The following is a 14,615-nucleotide window of genomic DNA, read 5'->3' as shown; positions in this document are numbered from 1 at the left end:
ATGAACCACAAGACTGGGCCATCATATTCCACATTGCCTGCTTTACTTTAGGTCCAAGAACCATTCATTTTTTTTCTGCTTTTTGGCATCCCATAACTAGGAGTCATGCCCAGAGTAAGGAATAATTGGTGGTCAGAGAATTCCCATTGGATGTGAAAGATGACTCTGAGTTCTTCCATACTGAAAAATGAAATTTTATCAGGTTTCTGATTTGTTGTGAGCATTTTAAGATTAAGCAGGAAGGAAGTAAAGACAAGTTTAATAACCACTGATGGGTGAGTAGAATCAGTTTTGCATGCTGGCACATGAAAAGTACCTAAATTGTTACTTTGGGAATATCACTATTACAAGTGAGACAAGTGAGCATTACCAACTAATTCCTTCTATACGAAGTGAAAACACTGCACTGTTAAAAATGAGGGTTTTTATTTCTGATTTTCTTACAGGAAACAGATTCAAGCTCTTCTAGGACAGTTTAGCCAGTCAGAGGCTTTGTTAATCTCATCAGGAGTTGAGCCTGGAACTCTAGATGGAGTTCTCTTGGATGCTGGATGTTCTTCTATGCAATTTGATACACCTGAAAGAGGTTTTTCCCTGCAGAAGGATGGACCTTTGGACATGAGGATGGATAGTGACAGGTATTTGTTAATAAAATATTTATCCTTGGAACTCAACTGTGTGCTCAGTAACACTGTGTATCTCATTTCCTACTAAAGAGAAGAATTCACATAATAAAATTGTACCTAATTTTGCTCAAATATACTGTCAATCTTTTGCTACAAAACTTTTTTAAATTTTCAATAATTAGAATCCTGGCTATGTTCCTTTCTTTTTTAAAACAAGAGGAACGTTCCAGTGATACGTCATTAATCTAGTAATATTTATGTTAACTACACTGTTCAAATCTTACTTTTTTGGTGTGTGTGGTATACAGTTGTAAGGACAAGTTTTACGGTAAGGCTTAAAGATTCTGATAACATTATGGAAAGCAAAAGAAGATGCCAAGTACTGTTATGTTGACAGGACACTCAGCCAGAGCTTTGAGATGAATTTTCAAGATCTTTTTCTGTAGTGCATTCCACAAGGAAGATTTGGAGGCTTTTGAAGAATCACAAAACTGTAGGGGTCCAAAGGGACTTCTGGAGATCGTTGAGTCCAACCATCTGCTAAGGCAGGTTCCTTGCAGTAGGTTACACAGGAGAGCATCCAGGGGGATTTTTAATAGCTCCAGAGAAGGTGACCCCACAGCCCCCCTGGGCAGCCTTTTCCAATGCTCTGCAACTCTCAAAGTCAGAAGTTCTTTCTTGTGTTCAGATGGAACTTTGTGTTCCAGTTCTGCCCATTGCTCCTTGTCCTGTCATTGGTCACCACCAAATAGAGCCTCAACTTTCCTCATCTCCCACTCTTTAAATATTTATAATCACTGGAAAGATCCCCTTTCAGTCTTCTGTTTTCCAGGCTAAACAGTCCCAGGTCTCCCAGCCTTTCTTCATAGATACCAGGTCTCTAATAATCCATAGATACCAGCCCTCCTGTAGTTCCCTGCCTTTCCTGAAATGGAGAGCTCAGGACTGGACACAGTACTCCCAGTATGACCTCACCAGGGCAGAGTAGAGAGGGAAGATAACCTTCTTACTGGCCATGCTACTTTATTTGTTTAAAAAGAAAACCAGATTTTATTAACCAGATTTTATTAACATATTAAGTTAAAACATTTGTTAGGATTCCTGTTTCCTTTCATTGGGAGGTGAGTAGGAAAGACAATTTGTTTTTTTCCCTTCTTTCTTTAAAAGAGGAAGCTACTCTGCCCTTCCCTGTTTGGTCCTTGTGTGATATCTAGCCTTGGTTTCAGCCAACTTGGTTAATTGGCTGCATTGCAGCAAGGTCTGTACAGGTTATATTGTCCCCAGGAGCCCTTCTGTGTGGTTTCTACACAACTTGAGGCCTGTTTTCCAGCTATTTCTGCCCTATCTCAGACTGCTTTATCTGCAGGCTCACAATTCATTACTGCGTACCCTTTCCTTTTTTTGCAGCACTTAGTTTTCATGGAATGATCACTTGACCAAATTATGTTCCTCCCTTCTTTTTACAATGGCCACCTGACCCATTTACCTCTCTGTAAGAGGAACCTTAAATTAAATCTAAAAAATATATATATCCTGTTGGTGATATGCAACAGTTAAAATCTGATCACAAAGTTGCTTTTAACGTACTAGAATAATGTTATGCTATTTCACTTTCCTTAGCAGACTTGCTGGTTTTATTTTGTACTGTTCAGGAGGCACATCAGCCTCATTTAATTGTTAAATTAACAATTACTAAATGAATCACCCATATTTCAAATAATCAGTATTGGTGCTGAGTTCATTCAGGAGCATGAAATTACACTTATACAGCGGTTTTCATCTTCAAATGACCTAATATATATTCCTGTAGTGTTGTGCTTTTTATGTGAAAATGACAGAGATCTGTGCTGCATAGATGGTGGCAATAAATGTATAATGTATTACTACTAGGAGTATGAAAATTTATTTGTCTCGTGTTTTGAACGTGTAGTCTTAAGAAATGTAATTTGGTCTTTAGTTGTTCACATAGAGCCTACAGGAAACCTCTGTTTCTAAGCAATCGTTCTACCACATTAAGACTTAGCACAGCAAATTTCTTGATGCTCCCTTTCTGTATTTTTGTGTAAAAATCTCGCGTGATCCTACTGGGATTCAGCCCTCAGATTTCATAAGTCTGAACTTCAGACTTGTATTTACATCATGAGGATATATACGTGTGAGGGTATATAAGAACAAAGGCTACCTGTGGCATAACAAAAGCCTTCTGCTACAGTTGTTGCTATGATACACCTTGCTTCTGATATCTAAGTTTTGTTATCTTTTTTTTAAGATTCTGCAGGAGAGTAATGAATGCCTGAAAAATGTTCAGCATGCTAGTGTCTTTGTAGGAGAGAATTTATTGAGTAGTTTGCATGCTTTTTCACATTAGTTAATCCTTAGATGATGAACAGTTAATACTTTGAACTGTTTCAATAGTGAAGTGGCACAGATTAAAATAAATACATATGTATGACTTACACCCTTTCAATTGTAATAATTCCTTTCATTTGTCATATTGGATCACTTATATTCTCTCAAAAAGGATATATGGATACAAATTTTTATGCCTCTTAATGAAATGTATAGTTGAATTGTTTTCACAAGCAATTGTTTTCATAGCAGGAGATGTGAAAGAAAAGATCCTTGAGATCAGTTCTGAAAAAAAAAAGAAAAACAATGTATATTGTAAGGTAGCTAAAATTAACCTTTAAGGGGCAAGTTTATATTCTAAAGCTGTCAAAACAGGAACAGTCACACAGTATTTCCAATTTAGCATGATACTGAACTGTATTTATCCTCGTCAAGTCATTAGACATAGTTTATGATCATACTTGGAAGTTTCAGCTGTTTTAATTGATATTGAGGAACAAACTCCACTTAAAGTAACAAGAAGTGCATTTTCATAGGTTTGCTGTCTCTTACTTGAAAACCTCAAAGGCACTTGTATGCACTGTGTGTGTTTGACTTTGTCTCAAAGCTATGAAGCTTCACCTCTTGTCAATGAATACTGACGTCAGTGAACTAATTGGCTCTTCTTGTGCGTAGGTACCCTGACATGCCCACTGCTGCTGATGTTGTGAATGCTTTAGATCAACAGGCACTTGCGTCCATCCTGAGAACATACGGGGAGGAGAAGCATGCCAAGAAAATCGCTTCAGCCATCGTTCAGGCACGCAGCATATATCCCATCACCAGAACTCAGCAGCTTGCAAGCATTGTTGCAGGTACCCTCATTAATTCTTCACAGTGGCTGAAAGAGGAAAAAATATTAATCCCCAAAGTCCCAGAGGGATCTATTTGTACTTGAAATCATGCAGGATCTGATCCTGCCTATTCTGCTCTGATGTCAGTTCTCTTTTTTCCCTGTAAGTTCCCACTTGTTATACTGTATTTTGCAGATTAGTTTAATAATAGATTTTACATGAAGCGATTTATCATTTTGCCTACCAAGTTAAAACAGAGAATGACAGCAGCCTAGGGAATTTTTTGTCCCAGCTATTGGTAAGCATTCAAATATCAGATACGTCATATGCATCTCATAGTTCTAACTTTCTACATTTTAATATTTTGAAGGAAAGTACGATGGCAATTTCCAATTATGAATGAAATTAGATTTGTTCCCTCTGCTTAAAGCACAAGGAAGCAAAAAGTAAAGCAATACGTAGCTTGCTTCATCTTGTGAATGCCAACTAGAGCAGCCTGAAGCACCTATTGAAACACTTCATCTTACCTGCTCTTAACTGTAAACAACATGAACAAAATGTAGTTAGGCAGCAGCTGTGCTCACATTTAAAACCTTCATGTTTGTATTCTTGAATCAAAGTTTCCAAGGAAAAATGTATGATAGAAATACTGTGCCTTAACATTCTAATATATACTGTCGGGACTTTTTATTTAACCAAGAAGTGAAAATTACTGGGTCTTTAACAGCTATAAATTGTCATCAACTAAATTTAGAACTTTAAAATTGTTACCCAAATGTATCACTATTCACTACTGAATGCTAAAGGATGTCTGTATTCTGAAGACTTGAAAAAACAATGACAGCAAGATGGATTAAGAACTGATTGAATGGCAAGTCTCAGAATGTTATGATCAGCAACACTGAATCTGACTGGAGGACTAGCTAGTGGTGTCCCCCAGGGATCTATACTGGGGTTGGTCTTGTTCACCTTATTCATCAATGACCTGGGTGAAGAGTGCAACCTCACTAAGTTTGCTGATGATAGCAAATTGGATGGACTGGCAGATACACCAGAGGACTACACTTGCATTCAGAGAGACCTTGGAGAAATAGGCAGAGGAAAGCATCGTGAAGTTCAGCAAGGTCAAGTTCAGGGTCCTGCATACAGGAAGTAATAACCGCATGCACACCAGTACAGTCTGGGGGCTGATCTACTGGAGAGCAGCCTTGCAGAGAAGGACCTGGGTGTTTGGGTGGACAGTGGGCAGACCATGAGCCAGCAGTGTGTCCTTGTGGCCAAAAAGGCCAATGGGATCCTGGGGTGCGTTAGAAAGAGTAGCACACCAACGGGCTGAGGTGATCCTCCTCCTCAATTCTGCCCTAGTGAGGCCACATCTAGAGTACTGTCTCCAGTTCTGGGCACCCCAGTTCAAACAAGACAGGACAAACAACTACTGGAGAGCAACCAAGATAGTTGGGGACCTGTAGCATCACCCTTATGAGGAAAGGCTGAGAGAGCTGGGCCTGTTCATCCCGGAGAAGTCTGAAGAGGGAATCTTAATAGTGTGTAAATATGTTTTAGGGGAGTGTACCAAGGCAGGGACCAGTCTGTTTTCTGTGATGCCCGGTAACAGGACAAGAGGCAACGGGTGCAAACTAAAACACAGGAAAGTCTGTCTGCATGTGAGAAAAACTTCTTCACTGTGAGAGTGACAGAGCACTGGAACAAGCTGCCCAGAAAAGTTCTGGAGTCTCCTTCTCTGGAAATATTCAAAACCTGCCTGGGTGTGATCCTAGGCAATGTCCTCTAGATGATTGTGCTTGAAGCAGCGGGATTGGGATTGATTGATCCCAAGTGGTCCCATCCAACTTCAACCATGCTGTGTTTCTGCGATCCCCTTAAGTTTAATGGATTGCTTGTGACTTGTCACCTAATGGTCACTTTCTGCCTCAGTGACAGGGTTTTTCTTCTCACGTTAAACTCTAATATATTGGAAGAGCTGCTTAATATGTGAAATCAGGAAGGCAGTTTTTACTGAGCATGCCAAGGAAAATTTTCCTGCCAAGACAGTAAATATGTGTTTTGAACTTTTTGTGGAGTGTGTAAGTTAAAACAGTTTTAGGACCACTACATTTATCTCTCTTTGGGTATAAATTTCTACAGTTTTAATTTGATTTCTCCAGTAAAGGAGATCAAAGGTAAATCTTTACTAGTTTTTGAACTGAGTATACATTAAGAAAATTTCTGGTAAGTTTAACAGCTCAATTGATAATCAGTTCTTCTGCAAATTGATATCCATGAAGTTATTAAGGTAAACAATAACTAAAGGACCAGAGATTACAGCTGTAGAATCCTCTTGTAGCCCAGCTCAGAAAACCTTGACTAGTTAAGGATTTAAGCAGATTAAGCTCTATGACTTATTAGTTAAATGCCAAGTCCTTAAAAATAAGCAATTGAATCATTTAAAACATGAGATTTTATTACTAAAATTTTCCAGATTCTATCGGAGCACAGTTATATCTCCAGAACAAGAACATTTTCTGCCTGATTAAGAAGCCAGAATACAAGCAAAAAATCTAGTCAGGTAGACTGGTTATTTCTATCTATCTCTTTGTTGATTTGAATACCTGATAATTCATATATAGTCCCTATTCTTTTTTCATGTGATCATTTAGTATGACTTCAGATTTTCTAGAACTCCAAAGTTCTGGCTGCTAAGTGAATCCCCGTGAATTCAAGCTAGATTTATACGAGACCGAAACTGGAAAAGGCAAGTGCTAGTCTAGACTATATAAGAAATAAAAAGAAAAGAGTTAGAAGATATATTGCTGTTACTAATTGATTGGGAGATAAATTTGAAGGATATAACTGGAAAAAAACCAACACCCACCTCCACAACAGTGACATGACAATCAGACATTTCTAAAGTTTGTATCGACAAGAATTAGAATGTTGAGGTACAGCTTAAAAAAATTATAAATAGGTCTGTATGTTGAGTTTGCCTACAACAGCTTGAGGCTAGCTCAGGTATCAACACATTTCATTACAGTCTTTTGTTGCAGTTCACGAAAACAAGTCCATCTAACTCTTGGCGTAGAGCCTGGAAGTTGTCTTTCTACAGTCTTTGCCATTGAATAACATCCTACCAAAAAAAAAAGAGAAAAAGTTCTTCTAAAAGCTTTTGATCCATTTGAATAAGGAGGTCTCTGAGTAATCTATGGGGTCTAGAGTTTACATAGGGGAAAAAGGAAGAATTGTTCTTTTTTTTTTTTATCACTGATTTTTTTTTTATCACATCGTCTCTTTCTCCAGCAGTTTACTGCTTCCAATTTTCATTGCAGATATCTGTGATAATGAACAGACGTTCTTAGCTGAACATCTGTGAATAGATGTGTGGAAGTCAACTAAGAAACATTTCTGATAGCTGTTGCTGAAGCTTTTTGTGTTCTGTTTTGAAATTGTAGAATTAACCGGATAGGTGGGAAAACTGGTTAGAAAATGTGAGATTTTTTAGATGTTTATTTTATTGTTTTTTCTATGCAACTCTCAATTTTTGTTTCAAGTGGGTAATATAACTTTTTATATTTTTGTTTGTTTTCACAATTGGTATTTTCTTTTTGTAGTGACATTTAGGTATGTGGTAATCCTTTGGATTTGACTTGAAAGGAGCTAATGATGAGATATTAAAGAAACAACAGTTTAAAAAGCTTTAATAGGTAAAGCCAATCTCATTCAGATTGGTCCACGTTTATTGACTTGATCAGTATGGAATTGGTAATATTGCCAGAATTTCAGAAGAGTGGGAATTAACATTGTACTGAGGGAGCCTAGACAAAAGGACATTAGTTGCGTCACAGAAACTTATTAAATGCAATTCTAATTCAACAGACGAATTCCTGCAAACAGGTGCACAATCTGAATTAATTTTTAAACTCTCCCACACTCATGCACTCCGGGGACTTTAATAGTTCTTATTGACAGGCACAGCACGTTGCTAATTTCATTCACAAGCTTAAGAATTTCAATACATTTTAACTTGTGAATCTGTTTCAATTTTAAAAGTGTTAGTAGCATCAGGGCATCCCAAAACAAAAAATGATAATTTCTCTCACTGGGATTTCAGACCAGTTGTCTAGCCAGAAGTGCGATGCTTTTATGAATGAAATTCATTTTGCAAGCTTCCCATACAGTTCTTTACATACGTATTTTTGTACATTGTACAGCCTGTTACTAGGAAGGGTTTTCTTTTAGTGTTGTGGTAATCGGAGGGGGCTGGGTGAGAGATTTTTGCAGAAAATACAGGTAGATTTTGTTGAACAATACCAGAGGGCTAAGAGTGAATAGAAAAAAAAAGTGGCACATAGGTTATATCTGCTGTGTTAATTAAAAGAGATGAAGGTCCATATGTGTGACAGAAATCAGTACCACAAATTATATGTATTAGCTGATAGCAATCTCTAAAGACAAACCAATAAGCCATTGCATTTTAAGATGTTATGGTTTTAGTTAGGGTTTTTGGTTGCATAAAACTACTCAGTGGCTATATTTCTTTACCAGTTTCCTGAATTGGATTCTGTACCAGTATATATGCCCAACGATGCTGTTTGCCCATATTCATCTGAGGCTTGTAATGTGTTAATGTATTTGCAGAATATATTAGGATCTTAATTTCTTTATTTCTCTTCCAAGTTTGTCATAAATCTATGTTGCAAGGATTCACTTTTCAAATTTACCTCCTAGTTTATAGATATCTTGAAACAAAGTTCATGGACAAAGAAAATTATTGAGGGAAGACATTGCACTCAACCTCATTGGACAATTATCTGACCAGAGATTAGCACGTGACTTGTAGGAAATACTTTTGAGTAGATCTGTATATCATCCTGTTCATTCACAAAAGTCAAAGATATTTGGATGACATAGAACTTAAAACTTTTGAGTATTTCACTAAAATTCCAGTGAGATTGACTGTGGAAATTTAAGTAAAGAATCTCATTCTAGGCTTCCCATCAATAAGCGCTCAGTTTTGTACCAAAATTTCATCTTGTACTCTTGTGAGTTGACTTCATTTTTATCTGCGATACTTTTGGAAGCTGGAATATGCTTAGAATATCAGAAATAGATTATCCTCAGAAAGCTAGCAGTATTTTTTAGAGAATATTTAGGCTGCTAAAATAGACTATTAAAATACAACAGTGAAAAATGCTGTGGATCTACTTTTAGAGGTGAACACCAGCTGTGGATAGTAACAGTCCAAAATTGAAAGTGTGAAACTGATGCTCTTGACGTCACAGCTGTAAATTTTTCAGCAAGTTGCAAGTGAAAGGAGATTCTGTATAAAAATGGTAGAACAGTACAAGTAAAGTTAGGTGGAAGAAAATGTGTAGTGCATTCTAAGCCACTAGCTTGTTAGTAGGAAATACTTTGTATGGAAACTGTGCTTTTTCATTCAAGTTATGGCTGTTTTCAGTAGAGTGAACATAGGCTTGGTTTTGGAAGTGCAGAAAGAAGAGTGAGGTATGTTTTCAATTTTTTTAAAATGGAGGCTTGGAAGAAGAAAGAAGTAGACTTGTTGCCTGATGTAATTTTCAAATCCATTTCCATAGTCAAGAACCCATGACTTTTGTAGCTGAATTCAAAAGATACTCAAGTATCTGATGTGTCTATTTTGAATTCTGTTGAAGAAAACTTTTACTCTGACTGAAACTTAAGACAGGTCTTATGGAGAATGCAAAACCATGTATGTTTAGTCATTTAGTGAATGCAATTGCAGTATGTGTGTCCTGATGTATTTTTTTGAATGCATTATATACTGATTTTGACCCTGACACTTCTTTTAATAACTACTCAAGAGTTCTGAGCAAACTCCTTGTATCTGTAGCTATTAGTTGCCCATTTTGAAGAAAATAGTTTCTCCATTACGTTGATTATCAATTACTTGGTTATTTGGTTATTAACTACAATTACTTCAAATCCATTACTTCATAATTTTGTAGTTTAGTACTGGAATAGAATTAAGGCTTTTTAATACATGCGTGATGTATTGTCTTATCTTTAATGGACCCTCTTCTTTAGAAAAATAATTATTTCCATTTATGTGCTCCTATGACTTCTGCGTTTACTTACATAATAGATCATAAGTTTACTCAGGTTTCATAGATCTTGTAGGCTCTTGTACTTTTTTTACTTTGATCCATCAAATCTCCAGTTCTTTGCTCTGTACTTTGATAATGAAGGTTCAAGCCTAAAATACATCAAATGAGGCTATATTAGAGTTTCCATCAAATTTTCAGTCTTTTTATAAAGAGGCTTGAATAACTCATAAGATCTCGGGGGAAGGTCAAGAACAGAGTTTCTGGAGTTTATTGCCACCAGTGTCTCCTAAGCTAGTGATTTTTCTTCCAAGTAATTCTTTCCTTGGTGTGTTCTGCTGTGTCAAAACTTGGCAATGTTAGCTGCATTTTCTAAATTTCTTAAGGACCTTTCATCAACATTTGAAGGAACACTGGTTTAGTGACCAAGAATTTTTATCTCCAAACAAGAATGTCTCTTCTAAGCTTTTAAGTAATTAATTGAAAAATACTTACCACTAGGTAAATTGAAATGAAAATATTGTTTTCATTATATCTCTGTATGAAAATATATTTATTATAAGCTAGAAAGCAACAGTTAAAAATTAGTGTCCATCTTTTTTTTTTTTTGACTTGCCTTAAAAGCATAAAATGAACTGTCACAAACAGCTGTTTTGCATTTTAACTTGAAGCATTTGAGAAAGCACTTCTAATGGATTGTAGGAAAACCTGCAAGCCAGCTCAGTATAATAGGGTTTACTTTCAGGAAAGGGGATCTAAAGCAGAAGATAACTATGCATTTAAAAGAAGGAAGCTCACTCAGGGTTCTTTGGTAAGTATGCACTCATTTAAAGTCATCATGCATACATGGATTAATGTCAGAATAGCAATGTGGAAATAACAAAATTGTGACATGTGCCTTTTCCAAATGTATGACAGGTGCTTTTCCAGCATCAGCATTGTATGCACGAAAAGATCTGCTTCAGAGACCTACACACGTTGCTACCAAAACTTTCCAAGGTCTACGAATATTTGTAAATGATGAGCTTCATGAACTCCTTATAGGGCTGAAGACAGCTGAGAAGTTTCTAAAGCCTGGAGGTCGTCTTGTAGCCCTCTCTTTCCACTCACTAGAAGATCGTATCATTAAACGTTTTCTTCATGGAATAGACATGACAGAAAAGTACAATCTTGGCTCAAGGCAGAAGATAAGACGGGCTCTGAAAAATTGCTCCAAGGAAGAAAATACACAAGAATTCCCCCATGGAAAATCCAACTCAAAGTGGACTTTCATACAGAAAAAAGTTCTCACACCCCAGGCCAAGGATATTCTAACAAATCCAAGAGCGAGGTCAGCCAAGCTAAGAGCTGCTGTTAAACTCTGAAATAAAAATGAATCATTATATAATTGTATCATTTCCTAAAGTTTCATTTTCTGAAGGACTAACTGGACAGATAACATCCAACAGAAAAATCAAATGGGAAAGACTGTTAAAAAACATTGTTCCCATCATTGTACTTCATTATTAGGGTGTAAAGTAGGATATCAAAAGGTAAAGTAATAAAATAAGTAAAATAAGTTACGAGTGGGTGTTGCTGATTATACAAAATGTTTATCTTTAAAAAGGACAAAAACTAAAGTTTTTACAAACCAGTTTTGATATATTCAAAATATTTCCTTCAGACTCAACTCAGAACTCCGACACTTCCAGTCTAAATTCAGTAGCTGATTGAGATGGACATGTTTTTATGGCTGATGATGTCATACAACAAAGTCAACCAGCTGTTCTAACCTGGCGTATTTTTTTTAAGCTAGCTGAAGAACTCCTGATATAAAAAAATCTTGATGTATAAACTGTCTGATGTCTGTTGATTTGTTGAATTAGCATCTGTATGACAGTAGCTTGATCTTGCATAAATTGATATCATAACCTTATGCCTAATCCAGGAATTTATGAATGATCTCTTACCTCTGTTAGTAAGAAAATATTTACATATATGGTAGCCTGGTTATTTAATGTTTATTGATTTTAAATAACGAATAGGTCTTGAGAAAAAAGGAACTTCAGAAGGCCTCTGTATTGCATTTGGACATTATAAGCAGTGAGCAAACAGGAGGAAAATTTGTACTGTAATTTGATAATTTGATGTTATTCCTGTAGTCCTAAATTCTGCGCATAGGTCAAGTAAAAGTTTCATGTGTTGATGAAATTATTATTAACCAGCCTATTCTGACTTTTCCAAAGTATTCTTCTTTGCAGATGATGTCTTAAGAGTTACTGTAGGTAAGCAATGATTTTTATAAGTGAACTACTAACGCCAGTTTCCTACTTGGATAGCATACTAACTAGTAAATTGGTAATATATTTTTGATTAAGATAAATGAATTGGATTTAGCTGTAGATTTGTATTGTATTGTAAAAATTCATTGCTGTTGCTGTTTTTGCATGTTAATAATGATTACATAATAGCATGTTTCAACTTATTTGACCTCTGACTCATCTTTTAAGGAAAAAAGAAGTCCTTATTTGAATATTTGAATAACAAAATCTGTAGCAGGATATCATTTGTAGAGAAGAGACTGGAGACTGGCAGAGAGAATAAAAAAATGCAGTATTTGACTTTGAGCTAAATAACTACTTCATTAGCTTTCAAAAGAACACTGGATCATTCCAGTCTTGACTTTCATCAAGCATCCTTTTCACATAGCTTATTTCTCTGGAGGTTTTTTAGGATTATATTGATACAAACAAATTGAAATTTAGATTAACCACCTATAACGTTCATTGAAATACTTGAATATTGTTTAATTCTTTGATAAAGCTTGGTCATGATAACATAGATTAGTAATCTAAAACACCAGGTGAATGATGATGGCACTTCTGAAAATTCAATATTTTTCACTACTTTCATTATATGTATTATTAAATATTGAATACAACATTCCACTTCAAATATTATTTGCTGTTGACATCTTAAAGACAACAGATGTTTGTATGAAAAAATGTCTATTTAAGATAACATTAAATATAAATGGTAAAATGATTTTTATTTTAGATTCTATATTGAAATGTACTGGAATTGTAGGCTGGAAAAATTGTGTTTCTGCTATAGGCTTAGAAGAGTTATAATGCACTGGTACGTGCTGTTCAGGAACATGCTTCAGGGCAAGACCAGCCAGCTGCTGTATGTAGATGGATCCTAGAAACTAGATGAAAACTTCATCTTTGGTGAAGGTTGCAATTCCTTTTAGGTTGGAGTTGAACAATCATGGAAATGCATCAGTTACTGAGCTCTTATCTCTAGAGGGTTGGTTTCATTATTCTCTTCACCAACCCAAGGTGAAGCCTTACTGGACCTGGTGCTCACCAGTGCAGAGGAGAGCATTAGAGAGGTTAAGATTGGAGACATCCTTGGCCAGAGGAGGGCCATTAAGATGATCAGGGGGCTGGAGCACCTCTGCTATGAGGAAAGGTTGAGGGAACTGGGCTTGTTCAGCCTGGAGAAGAGAAGGCTCCGGGGAGACCTCATTGTGGCCTTCCAGTACTTGAAAGGAGAATATAAACAGGAGGGGGAACAGCTGTTTACGAGGGTGGATAGTGATAGGACAAGGGGAATGGTTTTGAACTGAGACAGGGCAGGTTAGGTTAGATATGAAGAGGAAGTTTTTCCCCCAGAGGGTGGTGAGGCACTGGAACAGGTTGCGCAAGGAGGTTGTGGATGCCCCATCCCTGGAGGCATTCGAGGCCAGGCTGGATCTGGGCAGCCTGGTCTGGTGGTTGGTGACCCTGCACATAGCAGGGGGTTGGAACTGGATGATCATTGTGGTCCTTTTCAACCCAGGCCGTTCTATGATTCTTCACTTTCAGCTTTGAACTTTCAATAAGAAAAGTCCTTGAATTTTAATTTTTGTGTACCGAAAATAGAACTTGCTTTTTTCCTCTGAAAAACTTCTGGTTATTCTTAGTTAAAGTATTCTGGTATTTTCAAACCTTGCTTCTGTTTAGTTGGTTATGTTATATTACCTGAAGGATATTAAGTCTTTATCTTTTTTTCCCAGGATACTTGCACTCATAGCATATGTTGAACTTTCCTACGTGGTATGTTGTTCATGCTGTTGAAGTAAATTTTACTGGTTTTTTGTTGTTGTTGTTTTAACACAAACACAGCATTCGTGAATGTGATAGCATCTGTTGGAAAATCAGTCTTAATGAAAATTAAATCCTGCTGATACAACTTCTGTATAATTTCTTAAAAAAAAAAAAAGCTGTTAAAGTTGAGTGATATTCAGTTTAAAATGGCAAAATGCAAGACCATATATCAAAAACAAGGAAGCAAAAACTGTAGCCCATGTTGATGAAGAATGTGGCAGTACCCCATGGTACTGTATGTAGAGGGCAGAGCAAAAATAGCTGATATGTTCAGTACTTGTAGAACATCAAATTTTATCAAGTAATATCAAATAGAATATGAAGTTGTGGTAGTAGAAAGGTGGTGGTGTTGCCAAGGAATGTGTGCATGCAAAACGTTTTGCCAGAATGTCTTTTTTTGTTAGTACTTCAGAAGAATTGGGGAAAAAAAAAATAAAAAGATTAAAAATCAGCTATTGAGACTATTCTTACCCATTGTAAACATACTTTATTTTGAAAAGTATTTTAAAAATCGGACTCAATTATTTAATCCAATAGAATGCAAAGAGTTGATAAGAAGGTAAGATTTTCATTTTCATTGTTTCAGAATGTGAACGGTTAATA

At 36.3% G+C, this 14,615-nt stretch overlaps 1 protein-coding gene across 5 annotated transcripts in view; it reads left to right on the top strand.

The window, feature by feature from the left end:
* Positions 1–12,342, top strand: part of METTL15 (methyltransferase like 15) — a 93,845-nt gene extending 81,503 nt beyond the window's left edge. For 2 of the 5 annotated variants that reach the window (XM_003206088.4, XM_019615235.2), the window contains exons 4-6: positions 447–638; positions 3,651–3,829; positions 10,801–12,342. In XM_003206088.4, coding sequence (XP_003206136.1) covers positions 447–638; positions 3,651–3,829; positions 10,801–11,246 — 817 coding nt within the window. In that variant the 3' untranslated portion in view covers positions 11,247–12,342. Of the gene's footprint in view, positions 1–446; positions 639–3,650; positions 3,830–6,287; positions 6,388–10,627; positions 10,694–10,800 lie in introns of those variants that run through there. The other 3 variants (XR_004159794.1, XM_019615238.2, XM_019615237.2) reach the window with 3 other exon arrangements.
* Positions 12,343–14,615: the final 2,273 nt, after the last annotated feature.

Source organism: Meleagris gallopavo, chromosome 5 (genome assembly GCF_000146605.3).
Source record: "Meleagris gallopavo isolate NT-WF06-2002-E0010 breed Aviagen turkey brand Nicholas breeding stock chromosome 5, Turkey_5.1, whole genome shotgun sequence".
In the NCBI taxonomy this organism is placed as follows: domain Eukaryota; kingdom Metazoa; phylum Chordata; class Aves; order Galliformes; family Phasianidae; genus Meleagris; species Meleagris gallopavo.
The sequence above is the reverse complement of the archived record's forward strand: the minus strand, read 5'-3'. Positions and strand labels throughout refer to the sequence as shown.